The sequence below is a fragment of the Euprymna scolopes genome, chromosome 24, assembly GCF_053919585.1.
Source record: "Euprymna scolopes isolate OS-2025 chromosome 24, ASM5391958v1, whole genome shotgun sequence".
NCBI classification, from domain to species: domain Eukaryota; kingdom Metazoa; phylum Mollusca; class Cephalopoda; order Sepiida; family Sepiolidae; genus Euprymna; species Euprymna scolopes.
Genome location: NC_136505.1, coordinates 43,457,697 through 43,481,432, shown reverse-complemented (window position 1 = coordinate 43,481,432; position 23,736 = coordinate 43,457,697). Strand labels below are relative to the sequence as shown.

General features: G+C 29.0%; 1 protein-coding gene across 3 annotated transcripts in view; it reads left to right on the top strand.

The window, feature by feature from the left end:
- Positions 1-22,958, top strand: part of LOC145246677 (uncharacterized) — a 205,707-nt gene extending 182,749 nt beyond the window's left edge. For all 3 annotated transcript variants that reach the window (XM_080108390.1, XM_080108391.1, XM_080108392.1), the window contains exons 4-6: positions 14,502-14,520; positions 17,777-17,807; positions 22,493-22,958. In XM_080108390.1, coding sequence (XP_079964516.1) covers positions 14,502-14,520; positions 17,777-17,807; positions 22,493-22,759 — 317 coding nt within the window. In that variant the 3' untranslated portion in view covers positions 22,760-22,958. The remainder of the gene's footprint in view (positions 1-14,501; positions 14,521-17,776; positions 17,808-22,492) is intronic.
- The last annotated feature ends 778 nt before the right edge of the window (positions 22,959-23,736 follow it).

Below are 23,736 nucleotides of genomic sequence, written 5' to 3'. Positions count from 1 at the left end.
AAAAATAAGACAAAATAATGGGATATAATAAAATTTAATGGTAATTAAATGAAAAAACAAAAAAAGATAAATAAAATTTAATGCTAATTAAGTTAAAAAAAGATGAATAAAATTTAATGGTAATTAAATGAAAAAACAAAGAAGATGAATAAAATTTAATGGTAATTAAATGAAAAAAACAAAAAAGATGAATAAAATTTAAGGGTAATTAAATGAAAAAACAAAGAAGATGAATAAAAATTTAATGGTAATTAAATGAAAAAACAAACAAGATGAATAAAATTTAATGGAAATTGAATAAATAAAACTGTAGTTGAGTCGGGAAAGGTGAAAGTAGGAAAACACGACGACTGGTGAGAATTCGAAAAACATTTATATCCAGAACAGGGTTAGTGATACAGGAAGATTAATAAGTCCGTGGGGAGTTGTCTCTGTACGACATCTGGATAGATCTCATTGAGCCGTCTATACTTGCTGATATATGGCCAATGGATAAGTCCATCTTAGTGATTATAAGGGTGTGTATGTCCCCACAACAAAATCAAATGGGATAAATAAATGAAATATTCCAGAATAGATTATAAAATAAAATCATAAAAGTATTAATAGATAAAAAGAAATAACAAAGCAAAAAAAAAAAAGATAGTTAAACAAAAAAAAAATAAATAAATAATTCAAAATAAAGGATAATTAATTTGAATAAATAAAATAAGCACAATAACTAATTACAACACTAAATAATTGAATATTAAATAAATAAATAGTTAATAAAATAGCGAAAGCAAATAAAATAACTAATTAATTCAGTTAATAATAATATAATATAAAATCATAATAAGTCAATGAAAACGAAATATATAATAAAGGAAATAACTAATTAATGCAGTTAATAATAATATAATACGACACCATAATAAGTCAATGAAAATGAAATATATAATAAATGAAATAACTAATTAATGCAGTTAATAATAATATAATATAAAACCATAATAAGTCAATGAAAACGAAATATATAATAAATGAAATAACTAATTAATGCAGTTAAAAATAATATAATATAAAACCATAATAAGTCAATGAAAATGAAATATATAATAAATGAAATAACTGATTAATGCAGTTAATAATAATATAATATAAAACCATAATAAGTCAATGAAAATGAAATATATAATAAATGAAATAACTAATTAATGCAGTTAATAATAATATAATATAAAACCATAATAAGTCAATGAAAATGAAATATATAATAAATGAAATAACTGATTAATGCAGTTAATAATAATATAATATAAAACCATAATAAGTCAATGAAAATGAAATATATAATAAATGAAATAACTGATTAATGCAGTTAATAATAATATAATATAAAACCATAATAAGTCAATGAAAATGAAATATATAATAAATGAAATAACTAATTAATGCAGTTAATAATAATATAATATAAAACCATAATAAGTCAATGAAAATGAAATATATAATAAATGAAATAACTGATTAATGCAGTTAATAATAATATAATATAAAACCATAATAAGTCAATGAAAATGAAATATATAATAAATGAAATAACTAATTAATGCAGTTAATAATAATATAATATAAAACCATAATAAGTCAATGAAAATGAAATATATAATAAATGAAATAACTGATTAATGCAGTTAATAATAATATAATATAAAACCATAATAAGTCAATGAAAATGAAATATATAATAAATGAAATAACTAATTAATGCAGTTAATAATAATATAATATAAAACCATAATAAGTCAATGAAAATGAAATATATAATAAATGAAATAACTAATTAATGCAGTTAATAATAATATAATATAAAACCATAATAAGTCAATGAAAATGAAATATATAATAAATGAAATAACTAATTAATGCAGTTAATAATAATATAATATAAAACAATAATAAGTCAATGAAAATGAAATATATAATAAATGAAATAACTAATTAATGCAGTTAATAATAATATAATATAAAACCATAATAAGTCAATGAAAATGAAATATATAATAAATGAAATAACTGATTAATGCAGTTAATAATAATATAATATAAAACCATAATAAGTCAATGAAAATGAAATATATAATAAATGAAATAACTAATTAATGCAGTTAATAATAATATAATATAAAACCATAATAAGTCAATGAAAATGAAATATATAATAAATGAAATAACTAATTAATGCAGTTAATAATAATATAATATAAAACCATAATAAGTCAATGAAAATGAAATATATAATAAATGAAATAACTAATTAATGCAGTTAATAATAATATAATATAAAACAATAATAAGTCAATGAAAATGAAATATATAATAAATGAAATAACTAATTAATGCAGTTAATAATAATATAATATAAAACCATAATAAGTCAATGAAAATGAAATATATAATAAATGAAATAACTGATTAATGCAGTTAATAATAATATAATATAAAACAATAATAAGTCAATGAAAATGAAATATATAATAAATGAAATAACTAATTAATGCAGTTAATAATAATATAATATAAAACCATAATAAGTCAATGAAAATGAAATATATAATAAATGAAATAACTAATTAATGCAGTTAATAATAATATAATATAAAACCATAATAAGTCAATGAAAATGAAATATATAATAAATGAAATAACTGATTAATGCAGTTAATAATAATATAATATAAAACAATAATAAGTCAATGAAAATGAAATATATAATAAATGAAATAACTAATTAATGCAGTTAATAATAATATAATATAAAACCATAATAAGTCAATGAAAATGAAATATATAATAAATGAAATAACTGATTAATGCAGTTAATAATAATATAATATAAAACAATAATAAGTCAATGAAAATGAAATATATAATAAATGAAATAACTAATTAATGCAGTTAATAATAATATAATATAAAACCATAATAAGTCAATGAAAATGAAATAAATAATAAATGAAATAACTAATTAATGCAGTAAATAATAATATAATATAAAACCATAATAAGTCAATGAAAATGAAATATATAATAAATGAAATAACTGATTAATGCAGTTAATAATAATATAATATAAAACCATAATAAGTCAATGAAAATGAAATATATAATAAATGAAATAACTGATTAATGCAGTTAATAATAATATAATATAAAACCATAATAAGTCAATGAAAATGAAATATATAATAAATGAAATAACTGATTAATGCAGTTAATAATAATATAATATAAAACCATAATAAGTCAATGAAAATGAAATATATAATAAATGAAATAACTGATTAATGCAATTAATAATAATATAATATAAAACCATAAGTCAATGAAAATGAAATATATAATAAATGAAATAACTAATTAATGCAGTTAATAATAATATAATATAAAACCAGAATAAGTCAATGAAAATGAAATATATAATAAATGAAATAACTAATTAATGCAGTTAATAATAATATAATATAAAACCATAATAAGTCAATGAAAATGAAATATATAATAAATGAAATAACTGATTAATGCAGTTAATAATAATATAATATAAAACCATAAGTCAATGAAAATGAAATATATAATAAATGAAATAACTAATTAATTCAGTTAATAATAATATAATATAAAACCATAATAAGTCAATGAAAATGAAATATATAATAAATGAAATAACTAATTAATGCAGTTAATAATAATATAATATAAAACCATAATAAGTCAATGAAAATGAAATATATAATAAATGAAATAACTAATTAATGCAGTTAAAAATAATATAATATAAAACCATAATAAGTCAATGAAAATGAAATATATAATAAATGAAATAACTAATTAATTCAGTTAATAATAATATAATATAAAACCATAATAAGTCAATGAAAATGAAATATATAATAAATGAAATAACTAATTAATGCAGTTAATAATAATATAATATAAAACCATAATAAGTCAATGAAAATGAAATATATAATAAATGAAATAACTAATTAATGCAGTTAAAAATAATATAATATAAAACCATAATAAGTCAATGAAAATGAAATATATAATAAATGAAATAACTAATTAATGCAGTTTAAAATAATATAATATAAAACCATAATAAGTCAATGAAAACGAAATATATAATAAAGGAAATAACTAATTAATGCAGTTAATAATAATATAATATAAAACAATAATAAGTCAATGAAACTGAAATATATAATAAATGAAATAACTAATTAATGCAGTTAATAATAATATAATACAACACCATAATAAGTCAATGAAAGTGAAATATATAATAAATAAAATAACTGATTAATGCAGTTAATAATAATATAATATAAAACCATAATAAGTCAATGAAAATGAAATATATAATAAATGAAATAACTAATTAATGCAGTTAATAATAATATAATATAAAACCATAATAAGTCAATGAAAATGAAATATATAATAAATGAAATAACTAAGCAAAACATGAAATAAAAAAAACAAAAAAAACAATAAAAGCTTAAAATTAAATGGATAAAAACAGAAAACAAAATAAAGGTTAACAAATCAGTAGGATGGTTCCAGCGAGAGCTACAGAAGCAATATAGCCACGAAGCTACTTCGGGCAGGTTAAATCCCTTTTGAACTCTCACCCAAGAGACTTTGTTGGTGATACTTGTATTTTAATCTGGTCAAGCAAAGGTTCAGTGCTGGAATTTTGTTAATCATCTAAGTAGACAGGGACCATTTGCACACGGAAAAAAATGATAAAATAATAATAACAAACATCTATTATTTATTTATGAACTGGACTGGTCGTTTTCTTTGGTATGAGGTATTCTTAATTTGAAATACTGGCTGGAGTATCAACAGACGACCCCAGTCTAGATCAACATGTAGAAAACGATAATGGCTCGTGTATGCAAATATTGCAGCAGGTGATAAGAACGCACGTGCATGTTAACAGTAGGGAAAAAAGTAAATAAAGACTAAGCGCTCTTAATATCATTATAATAAAGATGCTGTCAGAGCATCCTAGTCAAGATAATAATTTCTGTTGCAATATTTTTTTTATATATTAACATGGTATGATAAAGAAAAATGATATGTTCTACTTATAGACACTAGCGATAGGAACTGACTAATCGTCGCTAAATATCAGTAATAATCAGGAAACATAAAATTTTTACGAAACGAGACCCTCTCTGTGCCAAGATCGAACCTAGTCCGTTCAACAGAAATACCTTCATTAAAACCATACGATCTTCTGTCAAACCATATGGAAAAGAGGTCAATATACTAAATTGACCAAAGGTCAATTTAGTCTATACACATGAAATACTGATTAGTAACTTCAGTGGAAATATGTTAGTATGTTAATATTTGACGATATTTTTTTCTGCAAAAAAATGTTAGTGTTTTCATTTGTTGTTTGACGACGTTTTAGGTCGATATGTTATATTAAAATGCATTTTAACTCAGAAGTTATGAGTGTAATCCCTGATAAGTAATGTTTTTGAAAAATGTATTAGGTTGGTGCAAAAATAATGTCGATTTTATGTATATACGAGGGGCGTGCAATAAGTAATGCCCTGACCTTTGTCTGATTTAGCTGAAATTTTGCATGTGCAATGATTTATATATCTACGGGTTATGTGGCAAATTACAGCTCTGAACTAATTGCTGTTTCTGTTTTACAGAGTCAGGTGGGAAATGGAGCCTGTTGAATGTTGAGCAGTGATATGGTTTTTGTATTTTAAAGGACGCACAGCATAGGAGACTTTTGATGAAATGAAAAAAACTTATGGTGATAATGCCCTATCATATGACCTTGTAAAAAGCTGGCATCGTGAATTCAAACATGGCCGGAAGTCTGTGGAAACAACTCCAGACTTGGTCGCCCCTCCCCTTCTGCCATTGATGAGGCATCTGTCCGTCAAGTCGAGGCTGCCATTTTGGAAGATCGGCGCATTACTATTGGCCAAATAGCCCAAGATGTCAAGATTAGTACAGGATCTGTAGAAACTATCATTCATGACCATTTGCATATGCATAAGGTATCTGCCAGATGGATTCCCAGGTTGCTCACACCATTCCAGAAGCGAGAACGCGTCGAGTGCTTGATAATGAATTTGGAGATGTGCCAAGAAGATGAGTCAAAGTTTTTCAAAAGACTGATTACACATGATGAAACCTGGGTCCATCACTATGATCCAGAGACCAAAGACCAGTCAATGCAGTAGAAGCACTTGGACTCACCACCTCCAAAATGCAAGGGTGCAGCCATCCGCTGGAAAGGTCATGATCACAGTCTTCTGGGACCAGGACGGAGTAGTGATGATAGATTTCCTGGCAAAGGTACCACAATTACAGGAGCCTATTATGCTTCACTTTTGACGAAATTAAGGGAAGCTATCAAAATCAAGAGGCGGGGCAAGATCAGCAAAGTTACCCTCCTCCTGCAGGACAATGCTCCGGTCCACAACTCGCATGTCGCCAGATCAGAAGCACGGGCGTGTGGTTATGAAATCCTTCCCCATCCTCCCTACTCTCCTGATCTTGCACCCTCTGAATTTCACCTCTTCCCAGCCATGAAGATGTTTTTGAAAGGAAAGCGTTTCCCAGATGATGCAGCCTTGATTTCTGAAATCACGTCGTGGTTGGATGACTAACCCGGGGGCGTTCTACAAAAACCGGTCTCCAGAGCTGCATCAAACGATGGGAGAAATGCATAACTTTGGGTGGTTCCTATGCAGAGAAAGACTAATAACCGTACCAAGTTTCGTTGCTCTACTACTATGGAAAGTGGATCAGGGGCATTACTTATTGCACGCCCCTCGTAGTTATACGTAAAAAAAACGACATTAGTTTTGCACCAGCTTAATAACTAAAAAGGACAAACGCCTTTGAATTACAACAATCTATCGCCGGTCCAGTTAAACAACAATTTTCTCTTATAAAACAACTAACTTAACCTCCGCAGATGAATATATGCAACTGTAAAAAAACTGAAGCATATAAACTTCGGCATTAAATAACCCGAAAATGACTGACGTACCGTCAAACAGAACATGCGTTATTGTAAAATAGAAATGGAAATATTTTTGATTCTATATTTTAGATGAAATCAAAAAAGACTGACTGTGTGTGAGGATACTTCTCAACCTATATACTCAACGAATTTTGATCTACAAATTTGAATTTAAATTTGATATATAGGGTATTCAGATATGTGAAAATTTTTTCAATCGGTTCTCATCCGGAAAGAAGGGCTGCTAATGGGTTCAAATTGCAAAATTGGTACCCGAGGGTCATCAGATTTTAATGCTTGTCAACTGTTTCACGAATGTGCATGCGTGTATCATTCATATGCCCGATTATTATGTTAAGTATAAGTAGGTTTAAAATTTTAAAAAAAAATTGTATCAAACTGGCCTAATGGGTATCGTACGTCACTGTTTTTAGGCTTTGGCTTCGATCTCAGATTGTATTCTTTTTTACTTACAAGAAGTGAACTGTTTAAACACATAATACTCGCATGCATGTGTCTCAGTTTCTGTATGAATTAAAATATCTTTATGCGTATTTTACGACCGGGCAGCGCCCGATGACCTGCTAGTATGGAATAAAGAATGATGCATTGTTATTTTTGTAATGCGAGGAAAAAACAATTTCAGTTAAAATCTGTAACTCGTGGATTGGAGCGGATGATGGGTCTTTACTTACAAGTGTTTGATGAATTCCGAAGATAAAAAATGGGATGGTCCTCTGCGAACGTTAGAAATTAATAACAAGTGGAATCGTTAAAATTTCAGCAAATACTTTTATACAGCCAGCTGTCCATGAAACTAGCCGATTTAATCAACGCGTTTAAAAATGCAAATCTTTATTCCGAATTTAATCGCGTGCGAAGAGACACGCGAAGACATTAATACAAAGGAGCACTACTACAGCTCTGGTGAAAAGTTTTGCAACACCATAAAACACTCCGATTATCAATAGCAAACCACAACAATTTTTCCTGTACCATATTAAAATGATAATTAAAATTATTTTTGCTATATCATATTAAAATGATAATTACAATTATTTTTGCCATACCATATTAAAATGATAATTACAATTATTTTTGCAATATCATATTAAAATGATAATTAAACTTATTTTTGCTATACAATATAAAAATGATAATTAAAAATATTTTTGCTATATCATATTAAAATGATAATTAAAATTATTTTTGCTATACCATATTAAAATGATAATTACAATTATTTTTGCTATATCATATTAAAATGATAATTACAATTATTTTTGCTATATCATATAAAAATGATAATTACAATTATTTTTGCTATACCATATAAAATGATAATTAAAATTATTTTTTCTATAAATTATTTTTGCTATATCATATTAAAATGATAATTAAAATTATTTTTGCTATACTATATTAAAATGATAATTAAAATTATTTTTGCTATATCATATTAAAATGATTATTAAAATTAATTTTGCTATATCATATTAAAATGAAAATTAAAATTATTTTTGCTATACCATATTAAAATGATAATTAAACTTATTTTTGCTATACAATATAAAAATGATAATTAAAATTATTTTTGCTATATCATATTAAACTGATGATTAAAATTATTTTTGCTATACCATATTAAAATGATAATTTTAATTATTTTTGCTATACCGTATTAAAATGATAATTACAATTATTTTTGCTATATCATATTAAAATGATAATTAAAATTATTTTTGCTATAAATTATTTTTGCTATATCATATTAAAATGATAATTACAATTATTTTTTCTATACCATATTAAAATGATAATTAAAATTATTTTTGCTATACCATATTAAAATGTTAATTAAAATTATTTTTGCTATATTATATTAAAATGATAATTAAAATTATTTTTGCTATACCATATTAAAATGATAATTAAAATTATTTTTGCTATATCATATTAAAATGATAAGTAAAATTATTTTTGCTATATCATATTAAAATGATAATTAAAATTATTTTTGTTATACCATATTAAAATGATAATTACAATTATTTTTGCTATATCATATTAAAATGATAATTACAATTATTTTTGCTATATCATATTAAAATGATAATTACAATTATTTTTGCTATACCATATTAAAATGATAATTACAATTATTTTTGCTATACCATATTAAAATGACAATTAAAATTATTTTTGCTATACCATATTAAAATGATAATTACAATTATTTTTGCTATACCATATTAAAATGATAATTACAATTATCTTTGCTATACTATATTAAAATGATAATTAAAATTATTTTTGCTATACCATATTAAAATGATAATTAAAATTATTTTTGCTATACCATATTAAAATGATAATTAAAATTATTTTTGCTATATCATATTAAAATGATAATTAAAATTATTTTTGCTATACCATATTAAAATGACAATTAAAATTATTTTTGCTATATCATGTTAAAATGATAATTACAATTATTTTTGCTATATCATATTAAAATGATAATTAAATTATTTTTGCTATATCATATTAAAATGATAATTACAATTATTTTTGCTATACAATATTAAAATGATAATTACAATTATTTTTGCTATATCATATTAAAATGATAATTCCAATTATTTTTGCTATATCATATTAAAATGATAATTAAAATAATAACAAAACTAAAAACATTTAAATATTTATAAATTTTATAATGTGGCTTCCTTTATTCTGCAGTACTAGTTTTATTCTTATTAATATTGTTTCAAGTAATGCTTCTAAATCACAAGAAACAAATCGATAATCTCTTTGCCACCAAATTAGTGCATTAGACAACCAACGAATATTTATGTATTATTTGTTTACATAGCACCTGTTGGTGGCCGTTTACGTTCATTCTGAGATTCTATCTTATTTTGCCCAAACTTAACATTAGTTATACCTTCGCAGGTAAAATTATTAATTTTATACTATTTGGATTTCTTGGCCACTGTAACCTCCGACTTTCTTCAGATATATCTTGTCGAACTTGTGAATCTTTCTGTTGAACTCTGGAATCTGTCCAGTGACTACTGCGTATTTGCAGGCAATAAAAAATGTTTCAGGAAAAATAATTACCACCATTGAAAAAGTGATATAAAAAAAACTTGATTGTATTTTGAAGCCAAGGTTAAATTGTTCTAAGAAAAAAACACACAAAAAAACATCTAATTGTCAGAAGCATTGGTTGGTTAGTTGGTTGTTTTTGTTTTACGGCATATCAACCCTTTTCGGGTTATTTAATGCCGAATCCAAAGATTTTGAAGAAAATTTTTTTTAATAGAATATATTTGTTGTTTTCACGTCGGTTTCTATTTAACCCATAGTTGGTACTACCACTCCGGGTCAGAGTGGACCTGGGAGCAATGGTAATTAAAAGGTGGCTCCACACTCCCCAAAGCCCACAAGCTAGGGCCTCACCACTGGATATAGTTTAAGGTCATATCCAGGACCCCTATTGAGGGACTTTTACCCTCTGCAGGGGGGCAGTCGGCGTATTCTAATGCCCCACCGAGAGAGCCCAGAAGGATTGGAATTAATGTATCACTCTAGAAAAGGATTATGATGATGAATGCAAGTACAATTTGCCTAAAAGTTGTTTTATTACTTAGGTCGGGACTTATTCAGTTAGGTGTTAACCCTAACCCTGCTCCCAGAAGAGTTATAAAACGTTAATAATAAGCAGTGTTATTTAAGTAATAAATAAAATAACATAGCTGCAATTTAATTTGAACTTAAATTGTTACAAAATTCGGAAAGTGTAAAACCATAAACTTTGTTTAATTAATTCACATTAGAATTTTGAAACAGAAAAATGTTGCTGCAACTTTTTAATATTTATTTTCGTTTACAAGGAAGACTAGTTATTTATCAAGGTCCGAAGGCAACTTGTGTGTAAGGGTTAATGAGTGTACGGTGATCACCGGAACTACAGTGTAGTAACAGTCGTGCAATTTAAGTAGAATTTGCCTAAAAGGACGGCTCAACAAGAATTTTTTTTTACATTGAACTTTAATCCGCTTATATTGTAGTCAGCAGAAAGCTGGTCAGCAGATAAATATAATATTTATTCGTGATATTTAGTGTAGTCGCTTTGTTTTACGGCATATCAATTTTTTTCGCACTTGGAAACAAGTTTTAATGTTCAATCTTTTTATATCTTCGAATATTTATTCATAGTGTTTAGATATTTTTGCGGCATATTAATTCTTTTCATGTTCAGTTATATTGGAAGAATGTTTTTTTATGATTCAAACTTTTATTATCTTCAAATATTTATTCATGGTGTTTAGCTTGTATATTTTTTTTAATTGGAATTCATTATTGAGATGAGTATTATTTATATTAATCTATTTTATTGCGGACTATTATTCACATCTTTATTAGTTGTTGTTTCGCGACGTTTCGGCCAACTATTCCTCTGGCCTTCGTCAGGTGGTACGTGTTTAGCTTGGTTTTGTTTATGGCATATTCAGTTTTTTCGCGTACAGCTATATTTGAAGCAAGTTTTAATGGTCAAGCTGTTTATTTCTTCGAATATTTTTTCATGATGTTTATTTTATTTTTTTTTGTTTCTTTTTCGGCATATCAATTCTTTTCGTGTTTAGTTACATTGGAAGAAAAATTTAATGTTCAGCCTTTTTATATCTTCGAATATTTATTCTTGGTGTTTAGTTTTCTTTTTGCGGCATATCAATTCTTTGACTGCTTCAACTATATTGGAAGAAACTCTTGATGTTAAAGCTGTTTATATCTTCAAATATTTTTTCATGGTGTTTAGTTTTTTGTTTTCTTTTAAGGCATATCAATTTTTTACGAGTGCAGTTATATTGGAAGAAAGTTTTGATCTGCAAGCTGTTTATATCTTCAAATATTTACTTATGGTGTTTAGTTTGATTGTTTTGGTCTACGGCATGTCAATACTTTTACGGGTTCAGTTATATTGGAAGAAAGTTTTGATGTTCAAACTATTTATATATTCAAATATGTTTTCATGGTGTTTAGTTTGGTTGTCTGGTTGTACGGCATATTTATTCTTCTCAGGCTTAATTATATTGGAAGAAATTTATTTTCTGCTTCAAACTGTTCATATCTTCAACTCATTATTCCTGTGTTTTACGGCAGATCAATTCTTTTACGGGTTCAATTATATTGGAAGAAAGTTTTAATGTTCAAACTGTTCATAGCCTTAAATATTTATTCAGTATTTTTAGTTTAGTTGTTTTGTTTTACGGCATATCAATTCTTTTTAGGTTTAGCTATAACGGAAGACGTTTTTTATACTTCAAACCTTTTATATTTTCAAGTATTTATTTTATAGTGTTTAGTTTGGTTGTTTTATTTTACGGCATATCAATTATTTTCGTGTTCAGTTATATTGGAAGAAAGTTTTGATGTTTCAAGTTGTTTCTATCTTCAAATATTTATTCATGGTGTTTGGTTTGGTTGTTTTGTAAAAAAAAACGTTTTGCTTTTGGAATTGCAGAATATGATTGAGGTTTGCAAAGGGAAAGGATAAAACAGTAGTATTAATATTTGGTGCATATACATCAGAGAGCTGATATTTTCAGACATCCAAATATGGTAACACCCGGGCGGAAATCGTAAAACAAAGAAAAGCAAACAATTTAAAATGGAAATAATATAACATCATTTCAGAATTTAGTATTTCTATCTATATAAAAGCCAAGTACGTCCAAGGATGGAATACTGTTGCCATATCTGGGCAGGAGCTGCTAAAAACAGCCTATCCTGCCTTGACAGAGTACAAAATAGACTTCGTGGCTTAGTGGGGGATGCCCTTTTCTCTACCCTGCAACCTCTCTCCCACAGAGGAGACGTTGCGAGCCTATCCTTGTTTTATCGTTATTTCCATGGCAAGTGCTCGTCTGAACTCCAATCTCTGGTCCCTCCTCGCCAATCTTTCACGAAAAATACCCGTCTAGCTGAATCCACTGTGAAAAATTTCCCCCACTCTATATCTGTGCCTAAATCAAAACGCGGATTCCATGAACAAAGCTTCTTTCTTAGAACTGCACGCCTGTGGAACTCTGTTCCGTCTGCCTGCTTCCCACCGGACTACAACTTGGATGTCTTCAAGTCCAATGTTAACAAATTCCTAATGAACCGCCCCCTTAAGTAAACACTTCATCAAATCTCCACACTAACGTACTGTACTTGCAATAACCCTTATCCCTGAGTGGCTTCCGGGCCTTGATAAGTGATGATCACTGTGTAAAAAAAAAAAAAAAAAAAAAAATTTAGTAAGTTTGTTTATCCGGAATGTATCCAAGTAAAATGTAATATCTAAACTGATTAGTTATACAGTCTTTTATATAGTTTATTAACTTATAACAAAAAGAAAATACCGGATGTGGAAACAGACATTTAGGTGTTTCGCTATCGGCGCCGATCATATCACCTTTGGTATCTAATTCTCATTTTTTTTTTAATGCAAGCTCAAAAGCCTGCAGGGATTTCGCCTTCCATGTTTTGTTTGTCTTCGAAAAATTAAACTTGTCTTTTAAATATTAAACATTGTTGTAGAATGTGACAAGGAGAGGGTTCATGAAATGCCTGAAATAATTAATGCAAAGAAAAAGTATCCCAATATAACTGAACCCGTAAAAGTATTGACATGTCGTAGACCAAAACAATCAAACTAAACATCATAAGTAAATATTTGAAGATATAAACAGCTTGCAGATCAAAACTTTCTTCCAATACAACTGCACCCGTAAAAAATTGATATGCCTTAAAAGAAAACAAAAAACTAAACACCATGAAAAAATATTTGAAGATATAAACAGCTTTAACGTCAAGAGTTTCTTCCAATATAGTTGAAGCAGTCAAAGAATTGATATGCCGCAAAAAGAAAACTAAACACCAAGAATAAATATTCGAAGATATGAAAATGCTGAACATTAAATTTTTCTTCCAATGTAATTGAACACGAAAAGAATGTGACGAGTTTAAGACTAAGCCATTATCATTCAAGTTTGCCATTTCTACAGTAAGATACCAATAACGCGGTTATTACCGGACAAAAAAAATATTTAATCACTGAACGATATGAAAATACGTGATTTTATGTAATTTTAATGCAATGCTTTATTATAACTTTTCTTTTTTCTTTTTAAACATTTTATTTCTGTTTCTTATTTATTTTTAATTATGAAATAGTTACATTTACTTATCATTTAAAATAGTTTAAATAGTTGTATAGACAAACCATTTAAATTTAACCATATGAATTGAAATTAAATGTAATTTCAATTTTCTGTAAGATAATGCACATATATGTAATATACATTCTAACAGAAGGCTCAACGTCTTCTGCAATCTTGTTATATGGTAATATAATGCTTTATTATTACGTTTATTTTTTTTTCTATTTTAGACACATGGATTAAAAAATGGTGAGTAATGGTTTTCTCTCATTGTTATTTGTTGTTTTTAAAACATCATTTTATTTATGTTTCTTATTAATTCTTAATTATGAAATAGTTACCTGGATAAACCATTTGGATATATTTAAACATTTAAATTTTACCATACCAATTGAAATTAAATATAATTTCAATTCTCTGTAGATAATGCACATTTATGTAGTATACATTCTAATAGAACGCTCACAGTCTTCTGCAATCTTGTTGTATGGTAAACGTCGTATGACACTTTCGTAATCCCCGCTCCCTGATAGGAAGTAGGGGAGAAAGAAAAAAAAAAAGAAATCTGACGAAAAAAGTATAAGTTCATCAGAAGAACAATGAGGGGGGGGGGTCACAAAAGAAAAACGAAATAAACCCAAATAAGTTGTTCAAAATGTGGCGATGGTTTGGAACAAAAAGTCATTATATTTTAGAGTCAGGTTTAGAAGTGGTAATTAGTTTTGTGACAGTTGACGATAATTGGGGCGGTTTGCGGACAGTATTGGGTTTGCGACAGTTAACGACAGATGCGAGTTGGATACAGTCGAAACAGGTTGTGGCTCAAAGCAGATGGAGAAATGAATTGATAAACCAACTAATTCACACAGCCTTCACAGTAGATGTAGATGTGGACCTTTTTGCATAATGTTGGGGTCATATTTAAGATGACGGGTGCATATATACGATGGTGATGAGGGAGAGATAGAAGACATTTATACAGTTCTGGAGTATTTCTTCTTAACACATATAGCGAGGAGAGAGGGTGATTAGTTCTTTTAACACAGGAGGGAACAGTTATTACTTATGATGGAGGGACACATTACTTAGGATGGGTTATACAAAGTTATTAAAAATGTTTCACACATTACCTTTTGCTGTTGAATGATGACACGACACAGTTTTATAAAACATGATGATAACTTCTTTATTATCAGGTCGACCGGTCGAATGATGATAACATCAAGGAATTCAAAGTTGTACTACATGATTAAACCGTTCTCCCTTCGCTTCTAAAGGGACTCTCCTCTGATCATGTCAACTTTGTCCGACCGACTCTGCTGGTTGTTCGATCCGGACTCGACTGCCCTGATCTTCGACTCTAGCTCCTATATTAAGAATTCATTTTTGCTATGACGTCAGACGTCTGGTCTCAAAACGTGATCGACTCACGTGGCTTAAACATACATTTCCAAAACACACTTCTGCAACAAAGAATTCTCACTAACCTATTTTTCAACCTAACTCATTTTTCAATATGTTTTTAAATTGTATTGTTCATTATCTTTTTAGCTGACCTTATCAATTCACTTTCCATAAAAGAATGCACAATTAAATTCTTTTTACAATACAAACATATCTAAACTATTTCATATGAAAATTAACAATGCGAAATTCCACCATTCCATTTTCTGAACCTTGCTTACAAAGTTCGAATCTCAGTCTATCATAATCTCATTTTCCACTTATCTAATGTTATTCCTTACAGGAAAAAGGAACAGCCCTTTTTTCTGTAACAGACCTGAGTGTTCAGTGGATCGATGGTGTCACACACACATCCAGGGCGCAGCTGATATTTGCTGAATCTGTGTCTTTTGGAATTTTGTTTTATTTTGTTTATATACTTGTGAGCCAGTGCACTTCTCGCTTGCTGTCAATGTGTGAGAGACTACGACGCGGTAAGCACGAGATGAGAAGACGATTGAGACGAAGGCTGCAGAAACAGCGTTGGGAGTCGTCGATATTGTCGTGCTGGGAACAAATAGTTTGTCAGCGTCGCATTGCTTCGCCACCAGTGTTTAGATCAAAGGTATAAAACATGCGGACCGCAGGTCTTATGCGGCTTGTTGGAGCAGCATTTTCATTTCATTATTTTCCTCAAATATATAAAGTTTAATAACTTTGCTCTCTTATTCTCGTATTAACAATATTGAAGCTGGTCTTAACGGGCATTCATCTCTCTACCATGACGGGAGGATGTGGTACAACGTTCGGAAAGGTTGGTTTTAAAAGTCAGTGCTCTAGAGAAAGAGCACCCTGGCATGCAAAAGATTTCTCGGTAGATTCGGCTCAGGCGATTAGCAATAATCTATCTCTTTCTCAAATAATGAGAAGGCAAAGCCTGGGAAGGTAGGCCCCTAAAGCTATACAGGGCCGTACCTCAATCAATAGAGAACAAGACCAACACTGTCGTTGATTCTGGTGGTTGCGAGGGCTGAAGGAAAAATTAATCTCCCTGGCTTACCAAATGTAAAAGATAATCAATATAATTTAATGTCACCAGTTCTGTTTTAGTTTAAGCCTTGAATTTTAGACATTTTGCAGAATAAAAACCATGTAATGAAAGAAAATCATATATCCTTACTATGACGAACATCTTTGTCCTATCTGTCAATAGAATACTGCTCATTTTACTGTGAAAGTTTATACTTGCACGACAAACTGAACTATCCACCTAAATATTGAAGAAACGGGTTCTAAGAAGTGCGGCAGCAATAAAAAAAATCTTCAAGAAACATATTAAAGGGGAATAATTTGTCATATATCTGTAATGTTTTAATTTTCTAAAAAGTCTTTGTACTTAAGTACTTTTGCTCGTTTTCTTTTACGAGAGCGAAATACGCCACACAGGAGAAAGACTCATGTTCTCTTGACTAATTAGTTAATTATCTTATTAAAGATAAATACATGGACACAGCAAAAAGAGATGTAAGGTAGGGATTTTACGCTCTTGGTGATTATCAAAGTTTTCCTTTCAGTTATTACAGTATTATTGGGAATCTCTCCGGCGCTCGTCCTATAGCCTGATCTTCGTTTCTCTGTCAGCACCAATATTCTTGACGTACTGCATGATGACCTGGTGATTCTTTGTTTTTATTCTATTTTGACTTGTCGAATCTCATTCTTTTACCTTTAGACCTCTTTTCCTGATAGCTTTCATGTGAATTGTTAAATTCTCTGCCAATTCAAACAGCGCTTACCTCGACCCTCGTTAAGATTAACACCAGCTAATGTAACCGGGATCTGATACAGGACCGTCCATTATGTAACCTGTGACCGTCTATTAATCATTTGTTTGTTTAAAAAAAAAAATTTTTTACATGCCTTTTGAAATTATGTAACAGAAAGTTTTTTTCAAAATAATTGTAAAAAACTTTTTATAAAATTTTAATAAAAAATGAATTGTTATTCCATACCAATGTGGCGATATATGTTTTTCTAATTGAGATTTTTGTGATATTTTCAGGGCCAACGACTCGCGGCAGTACGAAGAAGTTGTAAGTGTTAAACGCAATTTATATGGAAATTAAAAGAAAGACTTACTACTACTACTGCTACTACTACTACTACTACTCCATAGGGTATTTAGAGGTGTATGTTGAGCAAAAAAAAAGCGGTCAATTTTTTTAACTTTGACCCCTATTATGACCCCACAGTACTCTGTGTATCAAATTTCGAGTCTGTAGACTAAAAATTAACAGAGTTATTGCGAAGGAAAATGTACACAGATACACAGACACACAGACAGACACACAGACACATTCACTTTTATAGATATACTAGCATGGGTGCCCGCTGTTGCCCGGGTATTTGGAGGTGTATGTTGAGCAAAAAAAAAAAAAAAGCGGTTAAATTTTTTTAAATTTTGACCCCTATTATAACCCCTTAAAATTTATTGTCTTGGGATCAAATCAAGTTATAAAGTTAGATCCATGTCCAAGGAACCTATATCTAAAATTTTAAGTGTTTAGACCCAATATTGTCGGAGGAGTTTGGTAGAGTTCTCAAAAGTCAAATCGTTGAACTTTGACCCCTTAACAGCCAAATTTCTGGCCGAAAACCAATCACATAGATTTTTCCAAATCTCAGTACGCTGTATATCAAATTTCGAGTCTGTAGACTAAAAATTAACAGTTATTGCGAAGGAAAATATACAGAGACACACAGACAGACACACACAAAGACACGTTCACTTTTATAGATATATAGATAACTACTTCATTTACTCACATAAAATTAATATACAAAAGTATAAATTTATGCGTAAACTTTAAGTGTTTATTTCAACAGCGCTCAATACGTAGGTAGAGCGAGTTAGTAAGTTATAAAATATATATGGCGGAATATTCAGTGTGGCTTAATCGCTATATATATATATATATATATATATATATACATATATATATATATATATATATATATATATATATATACTAGCATTTCAGCCCGGCGTTGCCCTGGTGTTTGGATGTGTATGTTGAGCAAATAAAAAAATAAGTGGATGTAGGAAGCCAGGCTCGAACCCGTACCGCAAAGGAGGAAAAGAACGGGATAAAAGCTAACGTTTATGTTGTTACGACCACCGCTAAACCGGAAGCGTCATGTTTAAAAATTAAGGCTAGACAATCTAAAGGAGAGGATAACTTTAAAAAATATCGGCGAAAAAAGTGACCCCCCCCCTGTAGAAAAGCTGAAGGGGAAGATATTAATGTTTTTAACCAATTTTTCGATATTTGTCGTATGAAAGGTCGAACTTTAAAACGATACTGATCTTGGTGAAATCTGTCGCCTCTATTGAAAGTTTAAGGCAGATATGCAAACAGACATACATACATACATACATTTATATATTGGTAACTAAAGATTTTAGACCCAAACTGATGAAAAAGCTTGCCCTATCCATGAATACCCTTTATGTAAAATTTCAAATATTTAAACCAGAAATTGTCTAAGTAATTTGGAAGAGACCGCAGAGGTCAATTTTTTAAAAACTTTGACCCTTATTATGATCCCTTAAAATTCATTATTTTGGGCTCAAATCAAGTTATTAAGTTAGATCCATGTCCAAGGAACCTATATCTAAAATTTCAAGTGCATAGATCCAAAATTATCGGAGGAGTTTAGTAGAGTTTTCAAAGAGTAAATCGTTGAAATTTGACCCTTTAATCGCCAAATTTCTGGCCGAAAACCGATCACATCGATTTCTCCAAATCTCAGTACCCTGTATATCAAATTTCGAGTCTTTAGACTTAAAATCGACAGAGTTATTGCGAAGGGAAATGTACACAGACGCACAGATACACACACAGACACGTTCACTTTTATAGATATACTAGCATAGGTGCCCGGCGTTGCCCCGGTGTTTGGATGTGTATGCGGAGCAAAAAAGAAAAAAAAAAAAGAAAAAAAACGGTCAATTTTTTACAACTCTAATTATATTATGCCCCCTTAAAATTTATTGTTTTGGGCCTAAATCGAGTTATTAAGTTAGATCCATGCCCAAGGAACCTATATCTAACATTTCAAGTGTTTAGATTCAAAATTGTCGGAGGAGTTTGGTAGAATTCTCAAACGTCAAATCGTTGAACTTTGACCCCTTAACAGCCAAATTTCTGTCAGAAAACCGATCACAATGATTTTCACAAATCTCAGTAGCCTGTATATAAAATTTCGAGTCTGTAGACTGAACATTGACAGAGTTATTGCGAAGGAATGCTTACTGGAGAGAACTTGAATGCCTACTGGAGAGAACTTGAATGCCTACTGGAGAGAACTTGAACGCCTACTAGACACTATCCTCGAGTATCTAAGGTCTCTCTGTACAGGGGTTTGTCCGAACAACCTGGCATGAGGATACTTTTTCCATAGAAGTAAACTCTGACCAAACATTCAAAATCACATAGTATTCGCTGCTCAAATTAAATCTGCTCATTACATTAGCTTTTACGAGGAATGGTGCACCTTCTCCAAGTGATGTTACCTTAAGTAACAGCACGAAGCTGGATACTCCACCAGACTAGATAAATTCTTGTTCTGGACTCCAGTAAGACCAAGAGACCCAAATGAAAGATAAAGTACAACGTATGAAAATAGTTAATTGGGGAGAGGAAAATTATGTTCTTAATTTCTGTACTAACTTAGTGTTTGTGCGATAAAGAACTTAAATGTAACGTTCGAATATCTATGTATCTCATATAGACTTTAAGCGTTAGCCCCAGGTTATGGGCCCCTTGACTTCTAAGAACTTCGACTGAAGTAAAATAAAACAAGGAGAGATAATGTGCTATGTTATTGTGATCGCTTCATTAGTTTAAATAATCACCTTACTTATACACCCCCCCACGCACACACATATATATATATATATATATATATATATATATATATATATATATATATATATATATATATATATATGATGAAAATAATGGAAATAGTATTCCGACAAAATAGAGAAAATAAAAAAGGAACAAACCGTATTATGTGTTCACCAACGTTTCGTCTTTATTTCGAGACTTCCTCTGGGTGAATGAGATTAAGAAACCAAAAAATATACCAGTACAAAAAATATTTGAAAAAGTTTCACGTGCACAGTGTGACGCAGTTCTATTTAAGAGAAACGGAAAAATTGATGTTGGAAATTCAAAAAGGAAGGGGGGCTGGCGCTGTTAAAGAGAAAGGAAATTTTAGTGACGTCATATAGTCGTTAATTTAATTTTAAAACTATGAACGCAAGTTTATATTCTTATTATTATTCTTATTATATTTAAATTTCAACAGATATATCTTTTTCCCAATAAGAATATAAACTTGCGTTCATAGTTTTAAAATTAAATTAACGACTATATGACGTCACTAAAATTTCCTTTCTCTTTAACAGCGCCAGCCCCCCTTCCTTTTTGAATTTCCAACATCAATTTTTCCGTTTCTCTTAAATAGAACTGCGTCACACTGTGCACGGGAAACTTTTTCAAATATTTTTTGTACTGGTATATTTTTTGGTTTCTTAATCTCATTCACCCAGAGGAAGTCTCGAAATAAAGACGAAACGTTGGTGAACACATAATACGGTTTGTTCCTTTTTTATTTTCTCTCTCTCTATATATATATATGACAAAACAGCTCCGTATATTTCGGCGTATAAAGCAACTGTCAGATAAGACGAGGTAAAAAAATTGGAGCAAATTTAAAATAAATTTATCATGTATCGCTTGTATAAAATGACTGCTAAACTACAAAACCATGTTTGTTTAACCTAGGCTAGAGATTGCAGCACACGGTATCTTTTGAAATATTGGTTTTTAAAGATGATTTTTATTAACTTTAAGGCTCGTCTTATAGGCCGGAATATATCGTATATTCCAAATACATCTTACCAATTATTTATTTCCACGCGTGTAAACGTCCACTTTGACACTATGTGTTTCGTAGCGCAGGGACAATCATATAATTATTATGTTAATTTTGAACATTTCCAACACAGACTCTTCAGAAAAATAAAAGTTAAACTTTAAAAATAAAATAAAAATAAAAGGGCATGATCACATAAATCAGAAAAATATATTTTGTCATCTAATGTTATTATTAAGACTGTGACAACAGCATATTCTTTTCACTGCTTTGACTCTCGAGTATATATCCTACACAGACACAATTAATCAACTGAGAACCACATCACTCTACATAAAAGCATATAAGATATCAACGGATACACACTCGGGAGTCAAAAGAATAAAAATAATATGCTGTTGTCCTAGCTCTAGTTATCATATTACATCCATGTTTCACATATATAGATTCACTACACTGACGAAGGCCGAAGAATCAGTCGAAATTGTGTTCTTGTAAAAAATCGTTTTAAATAGTTTTCATATTTTTTTTATTTCTGCACGTCAACAATAGAAGACGAATAAAGAAAAGTTATAAACTTTTATACTTTTCTTTTTTATATACATTTTCACACACACATACACACAACCACACACACACACACACACACACACACACACACACACACACACACACACACACACACACACACATATATATATATATATATAGAGAGAGAGAGAGACAGACAGACAGACAGACAGACATATAGACAGATAGACAGACAGATCATTTTTCTTTTACTAATATACCTCGGTTTATTTATCATTTTTCTGACTCTTTTAAATTTCAGAGCAAAGAAATCCAGTTAGGGGAAGAAGGTTTCGATGAAGTGCCACTTACTGATGTAACTGGCTTGGCCAATGATGTTTCGAAGAACAAAGTCCAAAGCGAAGAGACGGGAGAAATGTCGATTCCCAGAACCGGAAGTACCGTCGTTGCAAATCATGTTCCCAAGTCACCACAAATCATAGACGAGAAAGTAGACGAAAATACAACCCTGAAACGAAATTCGGAAAGCCTTCCTGCTAACGGCGACATTGATGTTGTCATTTTGTAAAACCGGAAGTGACAGGATCTTCATTAATTTGATCAACAATAACGATATTTCAGCCATATCATAACGGCATAACGGAATAAGTCTCGATTCGAAGTCAACAGGAAACGATATTAGAGAATAATAGCTTCCGGATATAATATACTTCTTATTACTTCCGGTTTTAGTTTAATAAAGGAAAAAATTCAATACAAAAGAAAAATAGTTCCTACGATTTTTTTCGCAAAAATTAGTATTTTTAATATTTTATTTTTTACAAAAATTATTTATTCTCATTTTCAACATATTTAATAAAATTGACTTAAACTCAATGTAATTCAATATTTTTAATCTATTTCGAAAATCAAGATTTATTCGAAAACAATTTTTTAATAAATATAAATATTAACCGAAATAGTTTGACAATATTTCGAAAATATTAAAAGTTTTTTAATAAAACTATTTAATGAAATTGTAACATAAATTGCGAATTATAAAAATAGTTAATGAAATTGAGTTCTTTTGAGCAAATTTAAGACGTTTTTACTAATAAGATAATAAATAAAGTAGCCTCTTTAGCAATAATAATGTTGGCGTATTAAACATATTACATGTCCAAAATATTCTTTGACACTTCGCCGGCAGAGAAATTCCCGCCAGTAACTATTGAAATTTGTTATGAAGTGTTGTTATTATTATTATTATTATTATTATTATTATTATTATTATTATTATTATTATTATTATTATTATTCTAAATCAAAATCAACTTCCTTAAATATTTTCATACTTAATAGAAATTTTTTTTTTATAGATAAAAAGACTTTTATTTTTAATTTTGCCCGGGAATACCGGGAAATATATTCTATACGTAAGCTATTTTGACTTAACACCGTCCGTTTTCTGCTGACTTTGACTCGAGACTTATTCCATTATTCCGTCATAACTTATATATTTTGGTGTGCTTTTGGATTAAGTGACCACTTTATTTTTCTATTCGA